Consider the following 24,811-nt stretch of genomic DNA (forward strand, 5'->3'; position numbering starts at 1 on the left):
TTGACTCAGGATAGAAGGGTAAGGTAAAATAGGTATTGTGTTTCTTGTTATCGCTTTTTTATCTTGATTTCTAAGGAAATATATCCCATTATAAGTCCATTATGTCCTATGTATCAACCACTTTCCAATTAATATATTACATGTTTTTCTGTTCTTGTAGCATATTGAGTACCGGTTGAAAGTATCTCTTCCTTGTGATCTTGGAGCAGCTCTAACCGATGGTGTTGTTCTTTGCCATTTGGCCAATCATGTGCGGCCTCGATCTGTCCCAAGCATTCATGTTCCCTCACCGGCTGTAGTAAGTTTATAATGCTGAGAAATGTTTGGCTATTCATCAAGCGTGCATTAAGCACAGTAGCAGGCATTGTGCTAGATGCTAGGGATACAGATATCCAGTTCCTGCCTGAGTCTCAGTTCTAGTAGGGAAAAATAAACATGTAAACAATAAATTATAGGAGTGTGGTAAATCTTAGGAGAGGTTTATATTAGGTGTGCTATAGGCATACAAAAAAGGGACCACTTAAGCCTTCCAGATGAGGTAAAATTTGAATTTATTCTTCAGGTATGGGTAGGAATATACCAGCAGTACAAAGAGGGAGGTAGGCATGTCGGGCATAGGAAATTGTTTTCCTAAATGCAAAAGCTAAGAAAGATCACGGCACATTCAAGGGATCCTTAAGTTGTTCACAATGGATCATACACAGGGTGTGGGGGCAAATGGCAGTGGATGAAGCTAAAGAGGTATGCAGGGGCCATCTTACAAAGGCCTCATGTACCTGATCAGAGAGTTAGAAGTTTATCCTACCGTAGACAGTAAGAAAACACTGAAAGAATTTAAGAAGGGGAGTAATATGATTATAATTATAGTAAAATGGTCATTCTAGCTGCTAAGTGATTGATAAGATAGATTGGAGGTGATAAAACTAGAGGAAAGGAGCCCATCTAAGAGGCTGTTGCATTAGTTCAGGCTAGAAAAACTACCCTGAATTAGAATAAGGGGAAGGAAGATGGAGAGAGGGGATAGACTGAGAAGATTAGTTCAGTGATGAAACTGGCATCACCTAGTGACCAACCTCGGGTAGAAATGAGGAATAATACGCATTCAAGATGAGTGGTAGGTTTTCTTTAGATTGATAGCCAGAACTTGACCTCAGTAATCAGGATTGCAACCACAAGAGAAAGTATAGGCTTGAATTGACATACCTCTTTTATTATTCTTTCAAGTTTTTATTATGAAAATTTTCATTCCTGCAGAAAAGCTGAAAGCATTACTACAGTGACACTCTTGAAATTCCTGCTCCCATCTAACATTTATTGCATTTTCCCATACTAGCTTCTTCTATATAGTTTAAAAGTCACAGATAATAGAATACTTTGTCCCCCTATATATTTCAGCCTGCATTTCCTAAAGCTTAGGACATTTTCCTTTATAGTCATAACCAAGGAAATATAACAATAATTTCATAATATCAAATATTCAGTCCAGGTCTTAACCAGATTCCCCAGAAACAGAGCCTGAGACAGGTATTTGGGTACCTATATTTAATTGAAGGACTCCTCTCCAAAGACAGGGAGTGAGGGAAGCAGTATAGGGAAGGGGGAATAAAGCTAAGCAAGGATGCAGGCTCAGCTAGAAGAAAACTTCAGCTTGATCCTACAGGGAACTTTGGAGTGAAATGCCCCACAGAGTTTATCCTACCTTGAGGCAAGAGGACTCAGTCCCATGTCAATCAGTCATTACCTACAGGCTCTGGAGAAGGGGAAACATATTAGCTTCCCCAGGCCAGGTGGAATAAGACAACTCTCTACAGAAGGAGACAGCTATGTGCCATTAGCAGCCAACAGGAGAGAGGGGTAGGGCAAGAAGTGAGGGTGGATGCACATTCTGGGTAAAAGAAAATTAGATGAGGCACCAGAAGTTAAATTCAAATTTCCCCAGTTATTTAAGAATACTTCTTATAGCTGCTCTCCTCTCCCCCCAGTACAAACACACACACGCACGCACGCAACCAGGATATAATCAGAGTTCCCACATTGTGTTTGATTGTAGTGTGACACCCTCCTCTGATGACTCTGAATGGATATTGTACATTTATAACATGCTTAGATGCATCTAACCTTTTGAACAAGGTTTTGCCGTCATCTCATTCTCTCATCATTTGTGTTGTTTAGCAGGCATTCCTGACACAAATTCCTGATTCAAATTGCATTTGTGTCTAGATCTATAGAATGCTACTTCTGAATATTCTTCTTGTTACCTCTGCAGATGCAAATCCTTTGCCCCTCCTAAGAACCTTATGTTCTTTTAATTATGAGTTTCTTAATCAAAGAGTCTGATATGGCCGTTCCCATCTAGCACATCCAAAAATAGAGTCATGCATTTGCATCTTAGAAAAATCGATAGCCACTTTTTATTTAGTAACCTCAGAAAACAGGCATTGTTTCTGGGGAACCTGGTTAAGACCTGGACTGAATATTTGATATTATGAAATTATTGTTATATTTCCTTGGTTATGACTATAAAGGAAAACGTCCTATGCTTTAGGAAATGCAGGCTGAAATATATAGGGGGACAAAGTATTCTATTATCAGTTTTGAATAAAAAAGAACTATAACATTACCAAAGTCAACTATGCTCCCAAAGACTCAAAGGACACAATTTGTTCTCGGGGGTGGCAGTTAAGGGAGTGGGAATTGACATGCTGTTTGGCAAAGGCCAGTGAGGGGAGGATTTATTCAGTTTGCATTCTTTCCAGTTTCTGTCAGTGAATTAAGAAAATTTTTTTTCTATAACTATTTTTTCTTAAAGAACACATCTGTCATTTTTCATTTTCAGGAGAAAGATACTTAGGTAGTAACTAGGAGCAGATAGATAGAAAGTAAAATTTGAGAATAAAGATGACTGAGCTTCTTTACTCTCTGTTCACCAGACCACAGTGCCTTCCATTTAAGAATGTAAAATATGTACAGGAAAAAATTAAACTATTTTTTATTTACCATTTAGAGAAATGAAACAAATGGACATTCTTACTAGTCAGAGAAATATGGGTATAAAATGAGATTAAAGCATATAAAACTTGGTAGTGAAATCAAAACCAAAATTTACTCAAATATTTATTGAGTAACTTCCCTATGTGGGCATTCTGCCAGACACAAAAGGTCAAAGATGAGTTACAAGTGCTCTAATCTCTAAAACCATGCATTATGTCATTTGAAGTTCTAGAAAAGCTTTTGAAGATAGCAGTTTCTTATAGATTTCACTTAAAGCAAAAATCATGAGTCCTTCTGCTTTGCAGAGTGATAGGGAGTATACACCACTCTGTCCTTTTGACTAACCATTCTACTGGAAGCATCCTGAGCAGGGATTCTTTTTTAATTTCTTTTTTTAAAACATAACATGCCATATAAACATGAACATTCTTACCATATGATCATTCCATTCTTGATACATAATCAGTAACTCACAATATCATCACATAGTTGTATATTCATCACCATGATCACTTCTCAGAACATTTACATCAATCCAGAAAAAGAAATAAAAAGACAAAAATCGTACATACCATACCCCCATCCCTGATTACCAACCAGCATTTCAATCTAAATTTATTTTAACATTTGGTCCCCCTATTATTTGTTTATTTTTAATCCATATGTTTTACTCATTTGTCAATAAGGTAGATAAAAGGAGCATCAGACACAAGGTTTTCACAATCACACAGTCACATTGTGAAAGCTATATCATTATACAATCATCTTTAAGAAACATGGCTACTGGAACACAGCTCTACATTTTCAGGCAGTTCCCTCCAGCCTCTTTTTTATGCCTTAACTAAAAAGATGCTATCTATATAATGTGTAAGAATAACCTCCAGGATAACCTCACGACTCTGTTTGGAATCTCTCAGCCATTGACACTTTATTTTGTCTCATTTTGCTCTCCCCCTTTTTGGTGAGAAGGTTTTCTCAATTCTTGATGCTGAGCCCCAGCCCATTCTAGGATTTCTGTCCCACGTTGCCAGGAAGGTACACACCCTGGGAGTCATGTCCCATGTAGAGAAGGGGGAGGGCAGTGAGTTTGCTTGTTGTGCTGGCTGAGAGAGGGAGAGGTCACATCTGAGCAAAAGAAGAGGTTCTCTGGGGGTGACTCTTAGGCCTAATCTTAAGTAGACTTAGCCTATCCCTTGCGGGGTTAAGTTTCATATGAACAAACCCCAAGATTGGGGGCTCAGCCTATTGCTCTTGTCCCCACTGCTTATCAGAAATTCCCTACTTGGGGAAGTTGAATTTTCCCCCTTTCTCACCATTCCCCCAAGGGGACTTTGCAAATACTTTTTTTTTTTTTCACATTTTTTTTTTAATTAAAAAAATTTTTATTAGTAAACTTGTGAATTTACAAAACAATCATGAATAAACTACAGGATTCCCATACACCACCCCACCAGCAAAACTCGCATTGGTGTGGAAAGTTTGTTACATTTGATGATAACACTTTTTTTTGGTAATTTTTTTTTCCAAATTTTTTTTTTTTATTAATTAACGGAAAAAAAGAAATTAACCCAACATTTAGAACTCATACCATTCTACATATACAATCAGTAATTCTTAACATCATCACATAGATGCATGATCATCGTTTCTTAGCACATTTGCATCGGTTTAGAAGAACTAGCAACACAACAGAAAAAGATATAGAATGTTAATATAGAGAAAAAAATAAAAGTAATAATAATAGTTAAAAAAAAAAACCCTATAGCTCAGATGCAGCTTCATTCAGTGTTTTAACATGATTACTTTACCATTAGGTATTATTGTGCTGTCCACTTTTGAGTTTTTGTATCTAGTCCTGTTGCACAGTCTGTATCCCTTCAGCTCCAATTACCCACTATCTTACCCTGTTTCTAACTCCTGCTGGACTCTGTTACCAATGACATATTCCAAGTTTATTCTCGAATGTCCGTTCACATCAGTGGGACCATACAGTATTTGTCCTTAAGTTTTTGGCTAGACTCACTCAGCATAATGTTCTCTAGGTCCGTCCATGTTATTACATGCTTCATAAGTTTATCCTGTCTTAAAGCTGCATAATATTCCATCGTATGTATGTACCACAGTTTGTTTAGCCACTCATCTGTTGATGGACATTCTGGCTGTTTCCATCTCTTTGCGATTGTAAATAACGCTGCTATAAACATTGGTGTGCAAATGTCCGTTTGTGTTTTTGCCCTTAAGTCCTTTGAGTAGATTCCCAGCAATGGTATTGCTGGGTCGTATGGCAATTCTATATTCAGCTTTTTGAGGAACCGCCAAACTGCCTTCCACAGTGGTTACACCATTTGACATTCCCACCAACAGTGGATAAGTGTGCCTCTTTCTCTGCATCCTCTCCAGCACTTGTCATTTTCTGTTTTGTTGATAATGGCCATTCTGGTGGGTGTGAGATGATATCTCATTGTGGTTTTGATTTGCATTTCTCTAATGGCCAGGGACATTGAGCATCTCTTCATGTGCCTTTTGGCCATTTGTATTTCCTCTTCTGAGAGGTGTTGTTCAAGTCTTTTTCCCATTTTGTAATTGGGTTGGCTGTCTTTTTGTTGTTGAGTTGAACAATCTCTTTATAAATTCTGGATACTAAACCTTTATCTGATATGTCATTTCCAAATATTGTCTCCCATTGTGTAGGCTGTCTTTCTACTTTCTTGATGAAGTTCTTTGATGCACAAAAGTGTTTAATTTTGAGGAGCTCCCATTTATTTATTTCTTTCTTCAGTGCTCTTGCTTTAGGTTTAAGGTCCATAAAACCGCCTCCAGTTGTAAGATTCGTAAGATATCTCCCTACATTTTCCTCTAACTGTTTTATGGTCTTAGACCTAATGTTTAGATCTTTGATCCATTTTGAGTTAACTTTTGCATAAGGTGTGAGATACGGGTCTTCTTTCATTCTTTTACTTATGGATATCCAGTTCTCTAGGCACCATTTATTGAAGAGACTGTTCTGTCCCAGGTGAGTTGGCTTGACTGCCTTATCAAAGATCAAATGTCCAAAGATGAGAGGGTCTATATCTGAGCACTCTATTCGATTCCATTGGTCGATATATCTATCTTTATGCCAATACCATGCTGTTTTGACCACTGTGGCTTCATAATATGCCTTAAAGCCAGGGAGCGCGAGACCTCCAGCTTCGTTTTTTTTTCCTCAAGATGTTTTTAGCAATTCGGGGCACCCTGCTCTTCCAGATAAATTTGCTTATTGGTTTTTCTATTTCTGAAAAATAAGTTGTTGGGATTTTGATTGGTATTGCATTGAATCTGTAAATCAATTTAGGTAGGATTGACATCTTAACTATATTTAGTCTTCCAATCCATGAACACAGTATGCCCTTCCATCTATTTAGGTCTTCTGTGATTTCTTTTAACAGTTTTTTGTAGTTTTCATTATATAGGTTTTTTGTCTCTTTAGTTAAATTTATTCCTAGGTATTTCATTCTTTTAGTTGCAATTGTAAATGGGATTCGTTTCTTGATTTCCCCCTCAGCTTGTTCATTACTAGTGTATAGAAATGCTACAGATTTTTGAATGTTGATCTTGTAACCTGCTACTTTGCTGTACTCATTTATTAGCTCTAGTAGTTTTGTTGTGGATTTTTCCGGGTTTTCGACGTATAGTATCATATCATGTGCAAACAGTGATAGTTTTACTTCTTCCTTTCCAATTTTGATGCCTTGTATTTCTTTTTCTTGTCTAATTGCTCTGGCTAGAACCTCCAACACAATGTTGAATAATAGTGGTGATAGCGGACATCCTTGTCTTGTTCCTGATCTTAGGGGGAAAGTTTTCAATTTTTCCCCATTGAGGATGATATTAGCTGTGGGTTTTTCATATATTCCCTCTATCATTTTAAGGAAGTTCCCTTGTATTCCTATCTTTTGAAGTGTTTTCAACAGGAAAGGATGTTGAATCTTGTCAGATGCCTTCTCTGCATCAATTGAGATGATCATGTGATTTTTCTGCTTTGATTTGTTGATGTGGTGTATTACATTAATTGATTTTCTTATATTGAACCATCCTTGCATACCTGGGATGAATCCTACTTGGTCATGATGTATAATTCTTTTAATGTGTTGTTGGATACGATTTGCTAGAATTTTGTTGAGGATTTTTGCATTATATTCATTAGAGAGATTGGTCTGTAGTTTTCTTTTTTTGTAATATCTTTGCCTGGTTTTGGTATGAGGGTGATGTTGGCTTCATAGAATGAATTAGGTAGTTTTCCCTCCACTTCGATTTTTTTGAAGAGTTTGAGGAGAGTTGGTACTAATTCTTTCTGGAATGTTTGATAGAATTCACATGTGAAGCCGTCTGGTCCTGGACTTTTCTTTTTAGGAAGCTTTTGAATGACTAATTCAATTTCCTTACTTGTGATTGGTTTGTTGAGGTCATCTATGCCTTCTTGAGTCAAAGTTGGTTGTTCTTGTCTTTCCAGGAACCCGTCCATTTCATCTAAATTGTTGTATTTATTAGCATAAAGTTGTTCATAGTATCCTGTTACTACCTCCTTTATTTCTGTGAGGTCAGTACTTATGTCTCCTCTTCCATTTCTGATCTTATTTATTTGCATCCTCTCTCTTCTTCTTTTTGTCAGTCTTGCTAAGGGCCCATCAATCTTATTGATTTTCTCATAGAACCAACTTCTGGTCTTATTGATTTTCTCTATTGTTTTCATGTTTTCAATTTCATTTATTTCTGCTCTAATCTTTGTTATTTCTTTCCTTTTGCTTGCTTTGGGATTAGTTTGCTGTTCTTTCTCCAGTTCTTCAAAGTGGACAGTTAATTCCTGAATTTTTGCCTTTTCTTCTTTTCTGATATAGGCATTTAGGGCAATAAATTTCCCTCTTAGCACTCCCTTTGCTGCGTCCCATAAGTTTTGATATGTTGTGTTTTCATTTTCATTCGCCTCGAGGTATTTACTAATTTCTCTTGCAATTTCTTCTCTGACCCACTCGTTTAAGAGTGTGTTGTTGAGCCTCCACGTATTTGTGAATTTTCTGGCTGTTGGCCTATTATTGATTTCCAACTTCATTCCTTTATGATCCGAGAAAGTGTGTATGATTTCAGTCTTTTAAAATTTGTTAAGAGTTGCCTTGTGACCCAGCATATGGTCTATCTTTGAGAATGATCCATGAGCACTTGAGAAAAAGGTGTATCCTGCTGTTGTGGGATGTAATGTCCTATAAATGTCTGTTAAGTCTAGCTCATTTATAGTAATATTCAGATTCTCTTTTCTTTATTGATCCTCTGTCTAGATGTTCTGTCCATTGATGAGAGTGATGAATTGAAGTCTCCAAGTATTATGGTATATGAGTCTATTTCCCTTTTCAGTGTTTGCAGTGTATTCCTCATGTATTTTGGGCATTCTGGTTCGGTGCGTAAATATTTATGATTGTTATGTCTTCTTGTTTAATTGTTCCTTTTATTAGTAGATAGTGTCCTTCTTTGTCTCTTTTAACTGTTTTACATTTGAAGTCTAATTTGTTGGATATTAGTATAGCTACTCCTGCTCTTTTCTGGTTGTTATTTGCATGAAATATCTTTTCCCAACCTTTCACTTTCAACCTATGTTTATCTTTGGGTCTAAGATGTGTTTCCTGTAGACAGCATATAGACGGATCCTGTTTTTTAATCCATTCTGCCAGTCTATGTCTTTTGATTGGGGAATTCAGTCCATTAGCATTTAGTGTTATTACTGTTGGGATAATATTTTCCTCTACCATTTTGCCTTTTGTATTATATATATCATATCTGATTTTCCTTCTTTCTACATTCTTCTCCATACCTCTCTCTTCTGTCTTTTTGTATCTGACTCTAGTGCTCCCTTTAGTATTTCTTGCAGAGCTGGTCTCTTGGTCACAAATTCTCTCAGTGACTTTTTGTCTGAGAATGTTTTAATTTCTCCCTCATTTTTGAAGGACAGTTTTGCTGGATATAGGAGTCTTGGTTGGCAGTTTTTCTCTTTTAGTAACTTAAATATATCATCCCACTGTCTTCTAGCTTCCATGGTTTCTGCTGAGAAATCTACACATAGTCTTATTGGGTTTCCCTTGTATGTGACAGATTGTTTTTCTCTTGCTGCTTTCAAGATCCTCTCTTTCTCTTTGACCTCTGACATTCTAACTAGTAAGTGTCTTGGAGAACGCCTATTTGGGTCTAATCTCTTTGGGGTGCGCTGCACTTCTTGGATTTGTAATTTTAGGTCTTTCATAAGAGTTGGGAAATTTTCAGTGATAATTTCTTCCATTAGTTTTTCTCCTCCTTTTCCCTTCTCTTCTCCTTCTGGGACACCCACAACACGTATATTTGTGTGCTTCATATTGTCCTTGAGTTCCCTGATACCCTGTTCAAATTTTTCCATTCTTTTCCCGATAGTTTCTGTTTCTTTTTGGAATTCAGATGTTCCATCCTCCAAATCACTAATTCTATCTTCTGTCTCTTTAAATCTATCATTGTAGGTATCCATTGTTTTTTCCATCTTTTCTACTTTATCCTTCACTTCCATAAGTTCTGTGATTTGTTTTTTCAGTTTTTCTATTTCTTCTTTTTGTTCAGCCCATGTCTTCTTCATGTCCTCCCTCAATTTATCGATTTCATTTTTGAAGAGTTTTTCCATTTCTGTTCGTATATTCAGCATTAGTTGTCTCAGCTCCTGTATCTCATTTGAACTATTGGTTTGTTCCTTTGACTGGGCCGTATTTTCAATCTTCTGAGCGTGATCCGTTATCTTCTGCTGGCGTCTGGGCATTTAGTCAGATTTCCCTGGGTGTTGGACCCAACAGGTTGGAAGATTTTTCTGTGAAATCTCTGGGTTCTGTTTTTCTTATCCTGCCCAGTAGGTGGCGCTCGTGGCACATGTTTGTCTGCGGGTCCCACCAGTAAAAGGTGCTGTGGGTCCTTTAACTTTGGAAAACTTCGCCGTGTGGGAGGTTCGCCAGCCGAAGTGGCTTGGAAGAGTGCCAGCTGGCCTGGGGGTCCAAAAGCGGGGAGGATCGCCGGCCGCCGCAGCCCGGGAGAGCGACTGTCCGAATTTCCTATTTGGCCCGGGGCGCCAAGCGTTGCGGAAGGGCGCCAGCCACCATGGCCCGGGAGAGTTCACCGTTCCCAGCCGGACCCGGGAGTCACGTATTTAGAAGGGATCCCCCCGGTCACCGTTCTCCGCGGCCTGGGGATTTCCGATCGAATTCTCTCAGTTGGTCCGGGGGGCCGCGCGTGGTGGGGGCGCCAGCTGCCTCGGCTTAAGGGGACCCTGTGGCTCCTTTATTAATGCCACTATTGGTGTTTGGTCGGACCCAGTCCCTGCCACTGTCGGAAATTCCCTCCTCTCCCTGGAGGGGTGCCGGTCGCAGTGGCCCGGGGAACTCGCCACCAGACCAGGAAGCCGCCTGTAGGGGAGGGGCACCGGCCGTCGCGGTCTGGGGAACTCACCACCGGACCAGGAAGCCGCCCGCAGGGGAGGGGCGCCAGTTGCCGGCCACCGCGGCTTGGGTAGCCCTCTGATCCGAGACTCGTAGCCGGTCCAGGAAGCCGCCCGCAAAAGAGGGGCGCCGGCCGCCGCGGCTTGGGAAACTTGCCTCTCCGAGACTCTCAGCCGGCCCGGGAAGGAGGGACGGAGGACCTCCGGCCGCCAGCTGCCGCGGCTCAGGGAAGCATGCACCCACCGCTCGGGGATCTCACCGCAGCAGAGTCTCACAGTCAGTCTAGCCAGTCCAGACTGGGGTACGCTGTGTGTCCATTCCCTGCCGTGGCCCCGGGAGCTGTTCTGAACTGTTTCTGTTCACCTAGTAGTTGCTCTGGAGGAGGAACTAAGACGCGCGTACCTTACTAAGCTGCCATCTTGGGTGTCACAACTACTTTTTTATTCACAGTTCAAATCACTCTGGGATTTATTGGGGCATCACTCTGGACAGACCTACAAAATCTCATGCCCTACTCAAGGTTCCATGTACTTAGGGTGTTCAATTAAGCTGTCCACATAAGTTATATTAGGAAATGCATCAGTCAAAATATAAATTTTGTACCAAGTAAACATTTTTTGCTTTAGTCTCACATATAAGTTAAAGTTTTAAAATATGAATTACCATCTATTTTCAGCACCCTGCAGTATTGACATTCCTTTGTTCTTCCTCATGCAAAAACATTTTTAAATTTGTACATTTAGTCACTATCATTATACATTGAACAGGGATTCTTTTTTTTTTTTTTATTAACGGAAAGAAAAAAAAAAGAAATTAACACAACATTTAGTTCTACATATGCACTCAGTAATTCTTAACATCATCACATAGATGCATGATCATTGTTTCTTAGTACATTTGCATCGGTTTAGAGGAACTAGCAACACAACAGAAAAACATATAAAATGTTAATATAAAGAAAAGAAATAAAAGTAGTAATAATAATAAAAAACAATAACAACAAGCAAACAAACAAGCAAACAAAAACAAAAAAAACCCTATAGCTCAGATGCAGCTTCATTCAGTGTTTTAACATGATTACTTTACAATTAGGTATTATTGTGCTGTCCATTTTTGGGTTTTTGTATCTAGTCCTGTTGCACAGTCTGTATCCCTTCAGCTTCAATTACCCATTGTCTTACCCTGTTTCTAACTCCTGCTGAACTCTGTTACCAATGACATATTTCAAGTTTATTCTCGAATGTCCGTTCAGATCAGTGGGACCATACAGTATTTGTCCTTTAGGTTTTGGCTGGATTCACTCAGCATAATATTCTCTAGGTCCATCCATGTTATTACATGGTTCATAAGTTTATCTTGTCTTAAAGCTGCATAATATTCCATCGTATGTATATACCACAGTTTGTTTAGCCACTCTTCTGTTGATGGAGATTTTGGCTGTTTCCATCTCTTTGCAATTGTAAATAACGCTGCTATAAACATTGGTGTGCAAATGTCCGTTCGTGTCTTTGCCCTTAAGTCCTTTGAGTAGATACCTAGCAATGGTATTGCTGGGTCGTATGGCAATTCTATATTCAGCTTTTTGAGGAACCACCAAACTGCCTTCCACAGTGGTTGCACCCTTTGACATTCCCACCAACAGTGGATAAGTGTGCCTCTTTCTCCGCATCCTCTCCAGCACTTGTCATTTTCTGTTTTGTTGATAATGGCCATTCTGGTGGGTGTGAGATGATATCTCATTGTGGTTTTGATTTGCATTTCTCTAATGGCCAGGGACATTGAGCATCTCTTCATGTGCCTCTTGGCCATCCGTATTTCTTCTTCTGGTAGGTGTCTGTTCAAGTCTTTTTCCCATTTTGTAATTGGGTTGGCTGTCTTTTTGTTGTTGAGTTGAACAATCTCTTTATAAATTCTGGATACTAAACCTTTATCTGATATGTCGTTTCCAAATATTGTCTCCCATTGTGTAGGCTGTCTTTCTACTTTCTTGATGAAGTTCTTTGATGCACAAAAGTGTTTAATTTTGAGGAGCTCCCATTTATTTATTTCTTTCTTCAGTGCTCTTGCTTTAGGTTTAAGGTCCATAAAACCGCCTCCAGTTGTAAGATTCGTAAGATATCTCCCTACATTTTCCTCTAACTGTTTTATGGTCTTAGACCTAATGTTTAGATCTTTGATCCATTTTGAGTTAATTTTTGCATAAGGTGTGAGATACGGGTCTTCTTTCATTCTTTTACTTATGGATATCCAGTTCTCTAGGCACCATTTATTGAAGAGACTGTTCTGTCCCAGGTGAGTTGGCTTGACTGCCTTATCAAAGATCAAATGTCCATAGATGAGAGGGTCTATATCTGAGCACTCTATTCGATTCCATTGGTCGATATATCTATCTTTATGCCAATACCATGCTGTTTTGACCACTGTGGCTTCATAATATGCCTTAAAGTCCGGCATCGCTAGACCTCCAGCTTCGTTTTTTTTCCTCAAGATGTTTTTAGCAATTCGGGGCAACCTGCCCTTCCAGATAAATTTGCTTATTGGTTTTTCTAATTCTGAAAAATAAGTTGTTGGGATTTTGATTGGTATTGCATTGAATCTGTAGATGAGTTTAGGTAGGATTGACATCTTAATTATATTTAGTCTTCCAATCCATGAACACGGTATGCCCTTCCATCTATTTAGGTCTTCTGTGATTTCTTTTAGCAGTTTTTTGTAGTTTTCTTTATATAGGTTTTTTGTCTCTTTGGTTAAATTTATTCCTAGATATTTTATTTTTTTAGTTGCGATTGTAAATGAGATTCGTTTCTTGATTTCTGCCTCAGCTTGTTCATTACTAGTGTATAGAAAAGCTACCGATTTTTGAATGTTGATCTTGTAGCCTGCTACTTTGCTGTACTCATTTATTAGCTCTAGTAATTTTGTTGTGGATTTTTCTGGGTTTTCTACGTATAGTATCATATCGTCTGAACAGGGATTCTTAAACAAGGGTTCATGGACTTCAAATGCTTCAGGACTCCACAGACTCCCTGAAATTGTGTATATGTGTATTCTTCTGAAGAGTAGATTCACAGCTTTTATCAGAATACAAACCACTGACCTACAATCCCTGGAATTTAGATAAAATGCTAAGAGAAGGCAGGAGTGAGTGAGTGAGTGGAGAAATAAATGTTCCCCCACTTCTCTTCCCCTTCATCAGCTGGAAATCTGCTCTCTGAAGGGGAAATCTCAGAGGTAATTTTATATCCTACACCTTATGTGTTTTAGGGTGCTACATCATATAAATGATACTGAGTCAGATTCCATGATCATTATTCTGAGCTTTCTTTTCTTTTTGTCTGAGATGATAGTGATTCGTAGACCAGTTTTTAACTTAGCAACATGAGCTCTAGCCTTTTACCTTTTTGCAAAGACGCAAAGTTGTTTTTCTGCTTGTGACATCAAACCCATTTCATTCTGGCCTTTCCATTGGTCTTGGCCCATCTGAATAGTAGAGTTTCAGAAATTTAAGGTTTCTTCTTTTGTAGAGCAAAATGCCCCGTTCCCCTTCTTTTCTCAGTCTCTTTCATCTATTGTATTCCTGTAGGCACACACTCCCAGCCTTTACTCTGAAACTCAGATTGGGATCCCAGGCTTTTTAGCTAAGGTCCCTTAATAAGAATAAAAGCTAGTTTTATTGTTTTTGCTTCCGTGTCAACAAGGTAGAAAGGGAAACTGATAAAAGGGAAGAGAAAATTTCTAGTCAATAAAGGATTCTCTTAGATGAAAAGCAATTGTCCTGTGTTTTTCTTGAAGTTAAGGCCTTTCTTTCACCACAGTACCTTCTCTTATGCCTCAGTTCAATTTACCTCCCTCTTAAATAGCCCAGAGTTGAGAAGACACAGCATCTCTAGACCAGTGAACAGCTTACTCTTTTAACACTTTCACTTTTTTTTTTTCATTTTCAAATGTGTTTTTTATTCACTATTTTCAATGACTTAAAAATAACTATTTCCACTATGGAAAAGGAGGTTAGCACAGTACATTTTCATGACTGGGAAACTGATTTTCTGAGGTCATCTTCAACAGAGCAAAAACTTAGGGGAAAAAAACAGCCTGAATGTTGAAATTTAGTTCTTTATATAAAGACCATGTAAAAAACAAAATGAAAAAAAAAAAAAGAAGGAGTGGAACAAAAGGAAAAGGAAAGAAAAAGAAATAAGATTAGGATAAGACAGTTTATTGCTTCTGTTCAGCTTTCTCCTTGGCCTCTTTGCCTTCAGACCATCCAGGGGACCTTAAAATTGCCCTTCTCTGGCTAAACAAACTGTGGTATATACATACGATGGAATATTATGCAGCTTTAAGACAGGATAAACTTATGAAGCATGTAATAACATGGATGGACCTAGAGAACATTATGCTGAGTGAGTCTAGCCAAAAACTAAAGGACAAATACTGTATGGTCCCACTGATGTGAACGGACATTCGAGAATAAACTTGGAATATGTCATTGGTAACAGAGTCCAGCAGGAGTTAGAAACAGGAGAGTTTTATCCTGGGAACTGACATTGACCTTCAAGCTATAGACAATGATGTTGTCAGCCTGGAGATTTTCCTCAAAGCGTGGCTGCAGAACAGTGGAACAGACCGAGAGCATATCCATCTCCTTCTTCCTTCACAGAGTTTCAGCAGTTTTTCCAGAGCTAGAGATAATGCAAGTACACAACCCCCAAAAGGCATATTATATAGGATATGTGTATCCTAGTCTAAGATTAAGACTCTAGATTAGGAGTTATCAAAATACAAAGCAGTTGAGGTTTAGGGATTTGATGGGGCTATCCAGCATTAGCATGAGAAATAGAAAGGGAAGTTCTGTAAAGAGACCATAGTTAGAAAGTCAAACCTAACTAAGCCCAGTCAGCATGGGCCAGTTATTTTTAGGGACAGTCTTGGACACCTCGACATAGGGTTCAGCTACCCTATATAAAAGCATGATGAATCACATAGTTTTCTCAATTTTCCCATTTTTAATGTGGTAAATACTATTGACATTATAATTTAAGACATGCTTATTCCTCAATAGTATCAATAAGGACTATGGAGAGTGGGAGAGGACCAAAATTAATACTTACATTCTTGTTAAGGAGGCACCAAATTAAGGGCAAAACCAACTACATAAGCAGGCCCTAAGGCAGACAGCTAGTAACCCAGGGCCATGTTCACAAAGGATGTTCACCCAGTTATTGAGATCAAGAGATCAATCTAGTGTTATGGGTGTGCCAGCTAGGTCCTGGGTATTGTTCTGGCTAACAGTGATACTTCATTCCAGATCCCACTAGATGGCAGGAATAAGGCCATTTATAGTCTCACATTCTCTTTGAAGACTGGCTCAGCACATGGGCTAGCAGGGCCTGCAAGTGGGCCCATCAGTCTTGTCGGCCACGCTGAGTACAGTAAAGTGACTCCTTAAAGCCCAGCTCAAAAGGGAAAGGACCAAAGTTTGTCTTTCTTCAGGTGTGAGGGTTCATTCCCATTTTCCTTATTGAGCAAAATCCTGGTAGTGGCTACAGGGATCGGTTGAGAGATGAAGGTTGGACATCATGCTAATTGGGACCCTTCTCAAAGCCTCTGACACAACACCCTGGGGTTGCTCTCTCCTCCCAAGGCTCTTTCTTGGCTATAGGTTGTGTATTTGAGTTTTTATGCAGGTACCCGTTTCTTCAGCTGGTACTGTAATAGAGCTTTGCTCTGACTGTGGTTTCAGTTAGGTCAGAGAAGAGCCCTTTGGAGGTGTTTCTGGATAGGATTTTGGTTTCCCAAAATCTTTCTTTCTATGGACAACCCTTGGGTCCCTACTGGACGTGTTCCACACTCTCAACCCAAGGATGGGGTTGCCTTTGACAATTTACCTTAATTTTAATCTGTCTTCCATTGTGCATAAAATTTTATTCCCTTTTTGACCAAGGCTGGTAGTACCAATTCCTCCCTGTCCCATCCTCTGGAATTCACTTTTTATCTATTTTCCCTTATCTAAAGCAATTGGCTATTTTATTCAGAAACTTATTAATAGCTAACATTACTGAGCCCTCCCTCTGCCCTAAGCACGATGTTAACTCCTTTCCCCAAGTTATCTCAGTTCATCCTCACACAATATCCTGAAGCAGATACCATTACCATATGCCATTGAATCTAAGATACCTTAATGGTGTACCACTAAGAAAGAAAAACACTGACAATTCAACATGATACAAAGCTTTCTTATCACTCAGAAATATTATATTTCAAGTTAGCACTTTCTTATCACTTAGAAATATTTTATTTCAGGTTAAAGTAGTAAGCATGTCTGGTCAATGCCAACTGTAAGACACATATAGAGATATAACTATGTGGGAAAAAAATTCTCTTAGAATCAATTCAATACAGTAGTATCCCTTTTTTACAGATGAGAAGTCAGAGACTTGGAGAAATTAAACACTTTTCCAGGTCTGCATAGAAAATTAGTATTAGAGCCAGAATTTGAAGCCAGCCAACTCCAAGGCCCACTCTTAACCCTTAGGATCTGAAATCTGTATTTTGTATATTTAACCACTCTCTGCCCAGACATAAATAAAACCCAGGTCTATCTGCCTCCAAAGCCTGGGCCTGTACCTGCTCCACTAAACTGCCTTGCAAATCCGAGCAAAAGGGCTAAAAAAATTTTTTTTCTCATTAGGAGGGCTGGAAGCCCTCAAAGGCCAAGAACTCCTACAATCAGCCTTTCTGTTCATTGGCTTTTGCATGGCCTATGGTGCTGACCAGAATTTTCCTGCTTTAGCCTCTCTCTTTCCAAGGATTTCAGCACCAGGGTCAGAGCCAGAAGGTTTATCTCCACCTCTAATCATTTTTGGAAATCTGTAAGTTTTCAGGGTATGTGGTAGAACTTAGATCCAGACTCCAGTCAACTATCTGCTAAGGAGCTCTTCACTAGAATCCAGATGCTCAGGCACAGCTAGAATGAGGTCTGGTAAATTAGGCCTCCTTTGGAGTGGGTGTGACCCTCCTAAAATTTTAAACAAGGACAGGAAAGACCATACTGTGGTTATCTATTGTTTAAAAAACTGAGGCAGTGCCACACAGGTAGCTTTCTGGTCAAGTGGCTCACTACAAAACGATAAAACAAAATAAAGAACTCTAACCTCTTAAAAAAAAAAATTGCCCTTCTCCATAAGGAAAGAGCTTCTAGTTTGTCAGCTACCTTTTCAGCATCATTTTTGCCTGGGCCTTTCTTTTTTCTCTCTTTGGTCTTTTTTTCTCTTTCCTGAATTCTTCAGACTTTGTTTTGAATTTCTGTACATTTTTGGCCTTTACAAATCAGATGGTCAGCAGCTCTGGCTTGGGACACTAGTCAGTGAATTCAGGGTGTGCGTCCCAGACCCAGGCGCTGGTCAGAGCCCACCTTTGCCTTCACTCCAACAGACGTGTGATGTGGTGGTTGGTGCAGATCTTCAGGGTCTTGCCCCTTCTCCTTGTGCTTCAGGAGCTTGACGTCTCCTGTGCCTTGATCCTTCCAGCCTCGGGGGTTGTTTTCTGAAGGACACCAGAACAGCTTTCTTCATCTTCCTCCAAATTTTTGGTTTCTTACTCCAAAAGACAGATGATAGGCCTAAACTGGGGGTTGTGGTTAGTTTCATCTGCATTCTTGGTGGCGATGTCAGGGTCCTGTCCTCATAAATATCCTTGACAGCCGGTATGGGATGGTGACTTGGCTGGCTCAGTCATTGCTGGCGCTGTGGCCTCTTTGCGGCTTGTCTCAGTTCTTCCCTTCTTCATCTCAATTCTTTTACTTTTAAAAAGTGGAAGAGGGCAGGCCACGGTCGCTCAGCAGGCAAGAATGCTCACCTGCCATGCCAGAGGACCCGGGTTCAATTCCCGGTGCCTGCCCATGTGAAAAAAAAAGGAGAGGGGAGAAAGACTATGGAACTATTAAACCTTACCATCATGGAATCCCCTGATACTGTGTCAAATATTAGGGACACCCAGATCAATAGGCCATGCCCTCCATCAGGAGGCTTATTCTTGTGAAGCTTATGTAGGTAGCAAAGAAGCTTAGGCTACCTATGAGCATGCCTAAGAGTTACTTCTGGAGGACCTCTGTTGTTGCTCAGATGTGGCCTCAGTCTCTCTAAACCCAACTCTGCAAGTGAAATCATTGCCCTCCCCGTTACATGGGACATGACATCCAGGGGTGAAAGTCTCCCTGGCGACATGGGAAAAGACTTCCAGGACTGGATCCAGACCTGGCACCATGGGATCAACAATTCCATTCTGACCTAATGGGGTAAAAGAAGTGTAATTAATAAAGTATCAGTGGCAGAGAGTTCAAATAGAGTCCAAAGACTACTCTGAAAGTTGCACTTACACAAGCTTCAGGTAAACCTTGCTACCTATTGTAGCCTGCCAATCCCAATCCTAAAGAACCACTCCAGCCAATCCTAAAGAACACCTAGGGCAATTTATAAGATTCCACAGGGTTCCAGGCACTAGAGTAACTTGTCAGAAACCTACAACCTCCAGATGGGTCCCTGGTCCAGATAAGTCCTGAAACCTCGCCCAGCCTCTCCGAACATCAGATAGTTCCATCTCCCCATCATATATTAGTGAGGGATCCTTCCAATATCAAAAATTTAGAATCACCATAGCCCAAACAACTCCAGTGAGAGGTATGGAAAGACCAAAGGTGGTGGTAAATTATACATAGAAGATAGGATTTAACAAATGAATATACATGCTGAATCATTAAATTGGTATTTCCTTTAGTCACCAATATTTTAGAGCAGCTAAAAGTAAAAACCTAAAATTGTGATATTGTAACCCATGTCAGTGTCTGAAATATGCTCTACAACTAATTGTGGTGCTGTGCTTGGAAATTTATAACTTTTTTGTATATATGTTATTTTTCACAAAAAAAAAGAAGGAAAAAACAGTCAATTGTGATGATAAAAAATTTATTTAAGCCCTCTAGCCTCCTATATTCTGCAGTAGCTAGAAGGCAAAATATGAGAGGATCGTATGGTAGCCCATGACAAACTCTGGGATATATCCTGTAACCACTTTTTTTTTTTTAATTAACAACAAACAAAACATTAAGATATCATTCCATTCTACATATATAATCAGTGATTCTTAATATCACCACATAGTTGCATATTCATCATTTCTTAGAACATTTGCATCGATTTAGAAAAAGAAATAAAAACAAAACGATAACAGAGAAAAAAAAAGATTATACATACCATACCCCTTACCCCTCGCTTTCATTTACCACTAGCATTTCAAACTAAATTTATATTAACATTTGTTCCCCCTATTATTTATTTTTATTCCATATGTTCTTACTCTTCTGTTGATATGGTAGATAAAAGGAGCATCAGACACAAGGTTTTCACATTCACTGAGTTACATTGTGAAAGCTATATCATTGTTCAATCATCATCAAGAAACATGGCCTCTGGAACACAGCTCTACATTTTCAGGCAGTTCCCTCCAGCCTCTCCACTATATCTTGAACAACAAGGTGATAATCTACTTAATGCGTAAGAATAACCTCCAAGATAACCTCTCGACTCTGTTTGGAATCTCTCAGCCATTGTCACTTTGTCTCATTTTGCTCTTCCTCCTTTTGGTCGAGAAGGTTCTCTCAATCCCTTGATGTTAATTCTCAGCTCATTCTAGGGTTTTTCTCAGTCCCTTGATGCTGAGTCTCAGCTCATTCCAGGATTTCTGACCCACGTTGCCAGGAAGGTCCACACCCCCTGGGAGTCATGTCCCACGCAGCAAGGGGGAGGGTGGTGAGACTGCTCGTCGTGTTGGCTGGAGGGAGAGGCCACATCTGAGCAACAGAAGAGGCTCTCTTGGGGGTGACTCTTAGGCCTAGATTTTAAGTAGACTTGACCTATCCTGTGTGGGGTTAAGTTTCATATGTAACCACTTTTTGAAGAGTGCTTTGGAAACTATTGCTTTTTTATTTTGTAAATATGTATATATGTTATTCTATACAATAAAAAAAGTTTTTTAAAAAAAGAAAGAAATGTGGAAGAGAAAGAGCCCAGCTCCACTGTTAGTAATCCCCATGATTGTTTTACTCCTTCTATTAAATATATCATGATTCTATTTGTTTCACTTTTTTTTTTTTAAACCAGAATTCTGGAATTTTGCACAGGCAAGAAAGGGTGCCCTCCTTAGAAACCTAATTTCTATCCTCTTTCTGGCTAGTTTTTCCCTTTGAAATTTCAAAATGATTATTGCTTTCCTTCCATTCTACTTGTTGCCTTTATATATTTTATGACAAAACTAATCCTAGCCTCACTGTATTTCTCAAACCAAGATGATAGTAACTTCATCCAAATATTATTTATCTTGTTTCCCCTTTTTCTGACAGAATTATTAAATTCCATATTTGAAGAAACCCAGATATTTACAAGTGACATTTTTTCTCCAGAGATGGTACAGGATTCCATCTGCTTCCCATTGTAAAAACTTGAGATCAGACTTCCTCCTCACATTTGGTTTCCATGCCTGATGCTTGAACATATTGGAAACCAACTAAAGAGATGGTTCAGTTGAGGTTGTTAATTATTCTGGAATATGTTATACATATTTCTTCCATATGTTATATCCCATGGTAAGCCCACGATTATATCCCTTGATACAATTCTGTATTTTTAATCATTAGAGATCTTTTCAGAAAAACAAGTTTACTTGTTAATAATTTGAGGAGTTTCCTATGAGAAATTTTCACTCTTTGGAAAATATTTCTTTGGCCCAAACTTTTACAATTCAAATGTCAGAAAAGAAGAACTTAAGTTTGCCATTGAGTGGTGACATGTTGCATCTAGAGCCTGTTTATGAACTAATATTGTTAGTTTTTTAAAAAGTTATCTTCTTTTAAAAAAAACTAAAAGGAAATGAACCTGTTACCTGTGATTATATTTGAATGTTGAGACTGTGGGTAATTAAAATTTTCTTACTACTTTTCCAAATTTTCTTTACTATATGCTGCTTTACAGTGGAAAAAGAATTTTTAAAATACTATCTTCCCTCCCCAATTTCTCTCCTTAACATTTGCGTTAGAAAATCAAAGCCAAGTGATTAGTGTAGGAGTCAGCCATACTTTTTATGTTAATAAAGTTTTATTAGAGCATAGCCTAAATTATTTGTTTACATATTGTTCATGGCCACTATCAAGCAGAATAATTACAACAGAGATTTTATGGCCTCAAATCTACGATAGTTATTATCTGGTCCTTTAAGAAAAAGCTTACTGATTCCTGGTCTGCAGAGTTTTTTAAAAATTCACCAGTTTTTTATAAAATTTGCTTGTAGCCTCATTTTCCTTCCTTCTATCACTACAGCCTAAATTAACAATGGCAAAATGCAGGCGAAATGTGGAGAATTTTCTGGAAGCTTGCAGAAGAATTGGTGTACCTCAGGTAATACATTTATCATTTTTTATTTTGCCTAATTGGATATGATTTTCCTAATTACATGCAGAAATGCAACTCTAAAATCTTGTAGCAATAGCTTTGAATTAAGTTGATGATGATTAACATAATTTTGCATTATGAGTTGATCAGTATACTTTTTTTTGGCATGAGCAGGCACCGGGAAGCGAACCCGTGTGTCCGGCATGGCAGGTGAGAACTCTGCCTGCTGAGCCACTGTGGCCTGCCCCTAATCAGTATACTTTTGAACAGTTTTTCCTTAATGATTTCTAAGGACCAAGTGACGAAATCATACACATATAAATTTCAGTAATTATATTGTAATAAATGCTAAGGAATTAATAAAAAATAATTATTCTGACCTCTTCAAACATTTCCACTTGCTCTACTTGACTTGGAAAAATTATGTATATAACTAAATTATGTATACGTATACAACAAAAAGTCAGTCTATATATCAGAATAAGCACATCTCAGATTAAGAATGCTCTAGTTAGCTTTGTTTTTTTAATGCTTTATTACTTAATTTTTTATTTAGTATGATGTGCTGTGTGGGTCATATTTCGTTCTTTTCCATGTGAATATCCCATCATCACAGCAACAGTTGTTGTTTTTTTTTCTTGGAGTGCATTGGCCGGAAACCGAACCCAGATCTCCAACAGAACCCAGGAGAGAATTCTACCACTGAGCTACCCATGTACCCCTTACTTTATTACTTTTTTATTATTATTATACATGGGCAGGCACTGGGAATCGAACCTGGGTCTCTGGAACAGCAGGCGAGAACTCTGCCACTGAACCACTGTTGCCTGCCCTTTTACTTTATTACTTTTTAAAAACTACTATGAAATAATTTAGACTTATTCTAGTAACATATATACAAACTAAAATTTAACCTTTTAACCACATTCACATACATTATTAAGTGTTGTTAGGTACATTTACAATGTTGTACTGTTAACAGGGAACTTTTTTTTTCCCTATGGAAAAATTCATAGCAAATTTTTTGTTTTTATATCAGATATTATTTTCTAAAAGGCTTCTAGAATAAACCATTTTTAAATATATTAAGAGAGCGTTGTAGGTTTCTAAATAATAGTATACATTCTCTCCATATTAACAAGCAGGTTCTAATATTCATATATGAACATTAACATTCAATGCTTTCCTTCTCCCTACTGAAAATATTCCTACCTGATCATCGCATTACACCAACATGCCCAGTACTTGCTCCAGTACCATACTACAGTGTCTCTGAATAAGAGAATATGGCATAGGCTGGTGCAGGGGATGGGAAGCACAAAAAAGATATGAGTTGATAAATAGAATTACTGCACAGCTAGAGAGAAGAGTGATAAAGGCCCCCAGAAACAAGACACACTAACAGATTTAGTTTATGCGAAAACCTGTTAGTACTGTTTAGCAACTTTACAATCATTATACCTGTTCACTGGGCTTTCCAGCACCATCATTTATCTCACAATTAAAATCCTTATACCTGAGTTCTTTCAGAATGTGCCTGCCTTCAGTCAGCAAAATCCAAAAACAGTTTGATTTCATTTAATTAAAGCCCACATTTAATTCAGCATTTGCCAAGCAGTGGTTTACAGGATTTATCCTGGGTTAGCCTGCCCTGCTCCTACTAGAGCTGTGTTATTTGAAAGCAAGTACAAATACAATTTTACTTATTAGAGATAGAAAAAATACAATTTTAGATGACTGTTTTTTTTCCAGACTGGTTAGACTGGGGTTCTTGACACTTCATTCCTTCCTCACCCATTTCCCTTCCAGAAAGAGGAAATAGCCATTCCACATAGGCCACCTCTTCACTCTCCCCTTCGACTTCTATCCAAAGTTCTAGCACCACCACCAGTTTAAGATGTGTTCCTATTATGCTGCTACATTTGCCTAGGACAAAATGAAGGAAAATGAGAAAAAGGCCCCTCTGCCACAAGAGGAAAAAAGAAACCTATAATTCCTTTTGCTTTGTTTGACTTGAAAAGAAAATGAGGGAAAATAATGGCCACTTTGGAAAATGTAAAGGATTTAATATGGGAGGCAAATAGTTTCCAGTCTCAGTATAATTTTTAAAGTGTTGTACAAGTTAAGTTATGAATGAGGGTGGGCCACGGTGGCTCAGCAGGCAGAGTTCTTGCCTGCCATGCCAGAGACCTGGGTTCGTTTGCCAGTGCCTCCCATGTAATAAAATATAAAATAAAATTTATAATTATGAATGAATCACTAATGATGAAGTTGGGCCTATGGATAGTTGCTTTATCATTATGCTTTGGTTTTTTTTTTCTGCCAGGGGGTGGGGAGAGGCAATTGAATGGGCTGGGAATTGAACCCAGGTCTCCTACATGGCAGGCAGGCATTCTACCACTGAACCACCCATGTACCCATCATTATGCTTTTATTAAATATTTGTTACATTTTTAAAAAACAACAATGGGTAATAAAACTTCTATTTGAATCTAAGGTCTTATGTCCTAGAGTTCTTAAGTTATGTGTTAAAGAATATTTTCGTGTTGTCAAGACCAATAATATATTTAATTAATTTCTTCATCTGTAAAATGGAAAGATTTGGGTTATCTCTAAGGCTAAACTAAGTCTCATTTCGTTTTACAGTGAACTGGACTTAGTTATGATGGGCTTGACTCGATTTTCAGAGGAAAGCCAAATCACTTAATATACCTGACTTTTACGTAGTAAAATATCCCCTACTTTTTATCCTTTCCTCAGTCTTTGAGCCCTCTGGTTTACTTGGCTTTTTTTGAAAACTCGCCTCTCCTCGGCCTATCCCCAATATTTTTCTTTGCCTTCCCATCTATTCTTTTTTCATGAATAGGGAAGAATGTCAAGAAAGAGCTTGTTTCATGCAAGCTC

The 24,811-nt window shown here is 38.5% G+C and overlaps 1 protein-coding gene, 1 non-coding gene and 1 pseudogene across 10 annotated transcripts in view; 1 reads left to right on the forward strand and 2 right to left on the reverse strand.

The window, feature by feature from the left end:
* The window catches only part of LRCH3 (leucine rich repeats and calponin homology domain containing 3), a 224,017-nt gene that overhangs the window by 192,597 nt on the left and 6,609 nt on the right, over positions 1 to 24,811 (forward strand). For all 9 annotated transcript variants that reach the window (XM_077118052.1, XM_077118051.1, XM_077118050.1 and 6 more), the window contains 2 exons: positions 161 to 298; positions 21,836 to 21,913. In XM_077118052.1, coding sequence (XP_076974167.1) covers positions 161 to 298; positions 21,836 to 21,913 — 216 coding nt within the window. The remainder of the gene's footprint in view (positions 1 to 160; positions 299 to 21,835; positions 21,914 to 24,811) is intronic.
* On the reverse strand, positions 16,635 to 19,064 carry LOC143648817 (ran-specific GTPase-activating protein pseudogene; annotated as a pseudogene).
* Positions 24,252 to 24,326, reverse strand: TRNAG-GCC (transfer RNA glycine (anticodon GCC)). Its single transcript has one exon. It is a non-coding gene; the product is annotated as a tRNA-Gly (tRNA).

Source organism: Tamandua tetradactyla, chromosome 10, assembly GCF_023851605.1.
Source record: "Tamandua tetradactyla isolate mTamTet1 chromosome 10, mTamTet1.pri, whole genome shotgun sequence".
NCBI classification, from domain to species: domain Eukaryota; kingdom Metazoa; phylum Chordata; class Mammalia; order Pilosa; family Myrmecophagidae; genus Tamandua; species Tamandua tetradactyla.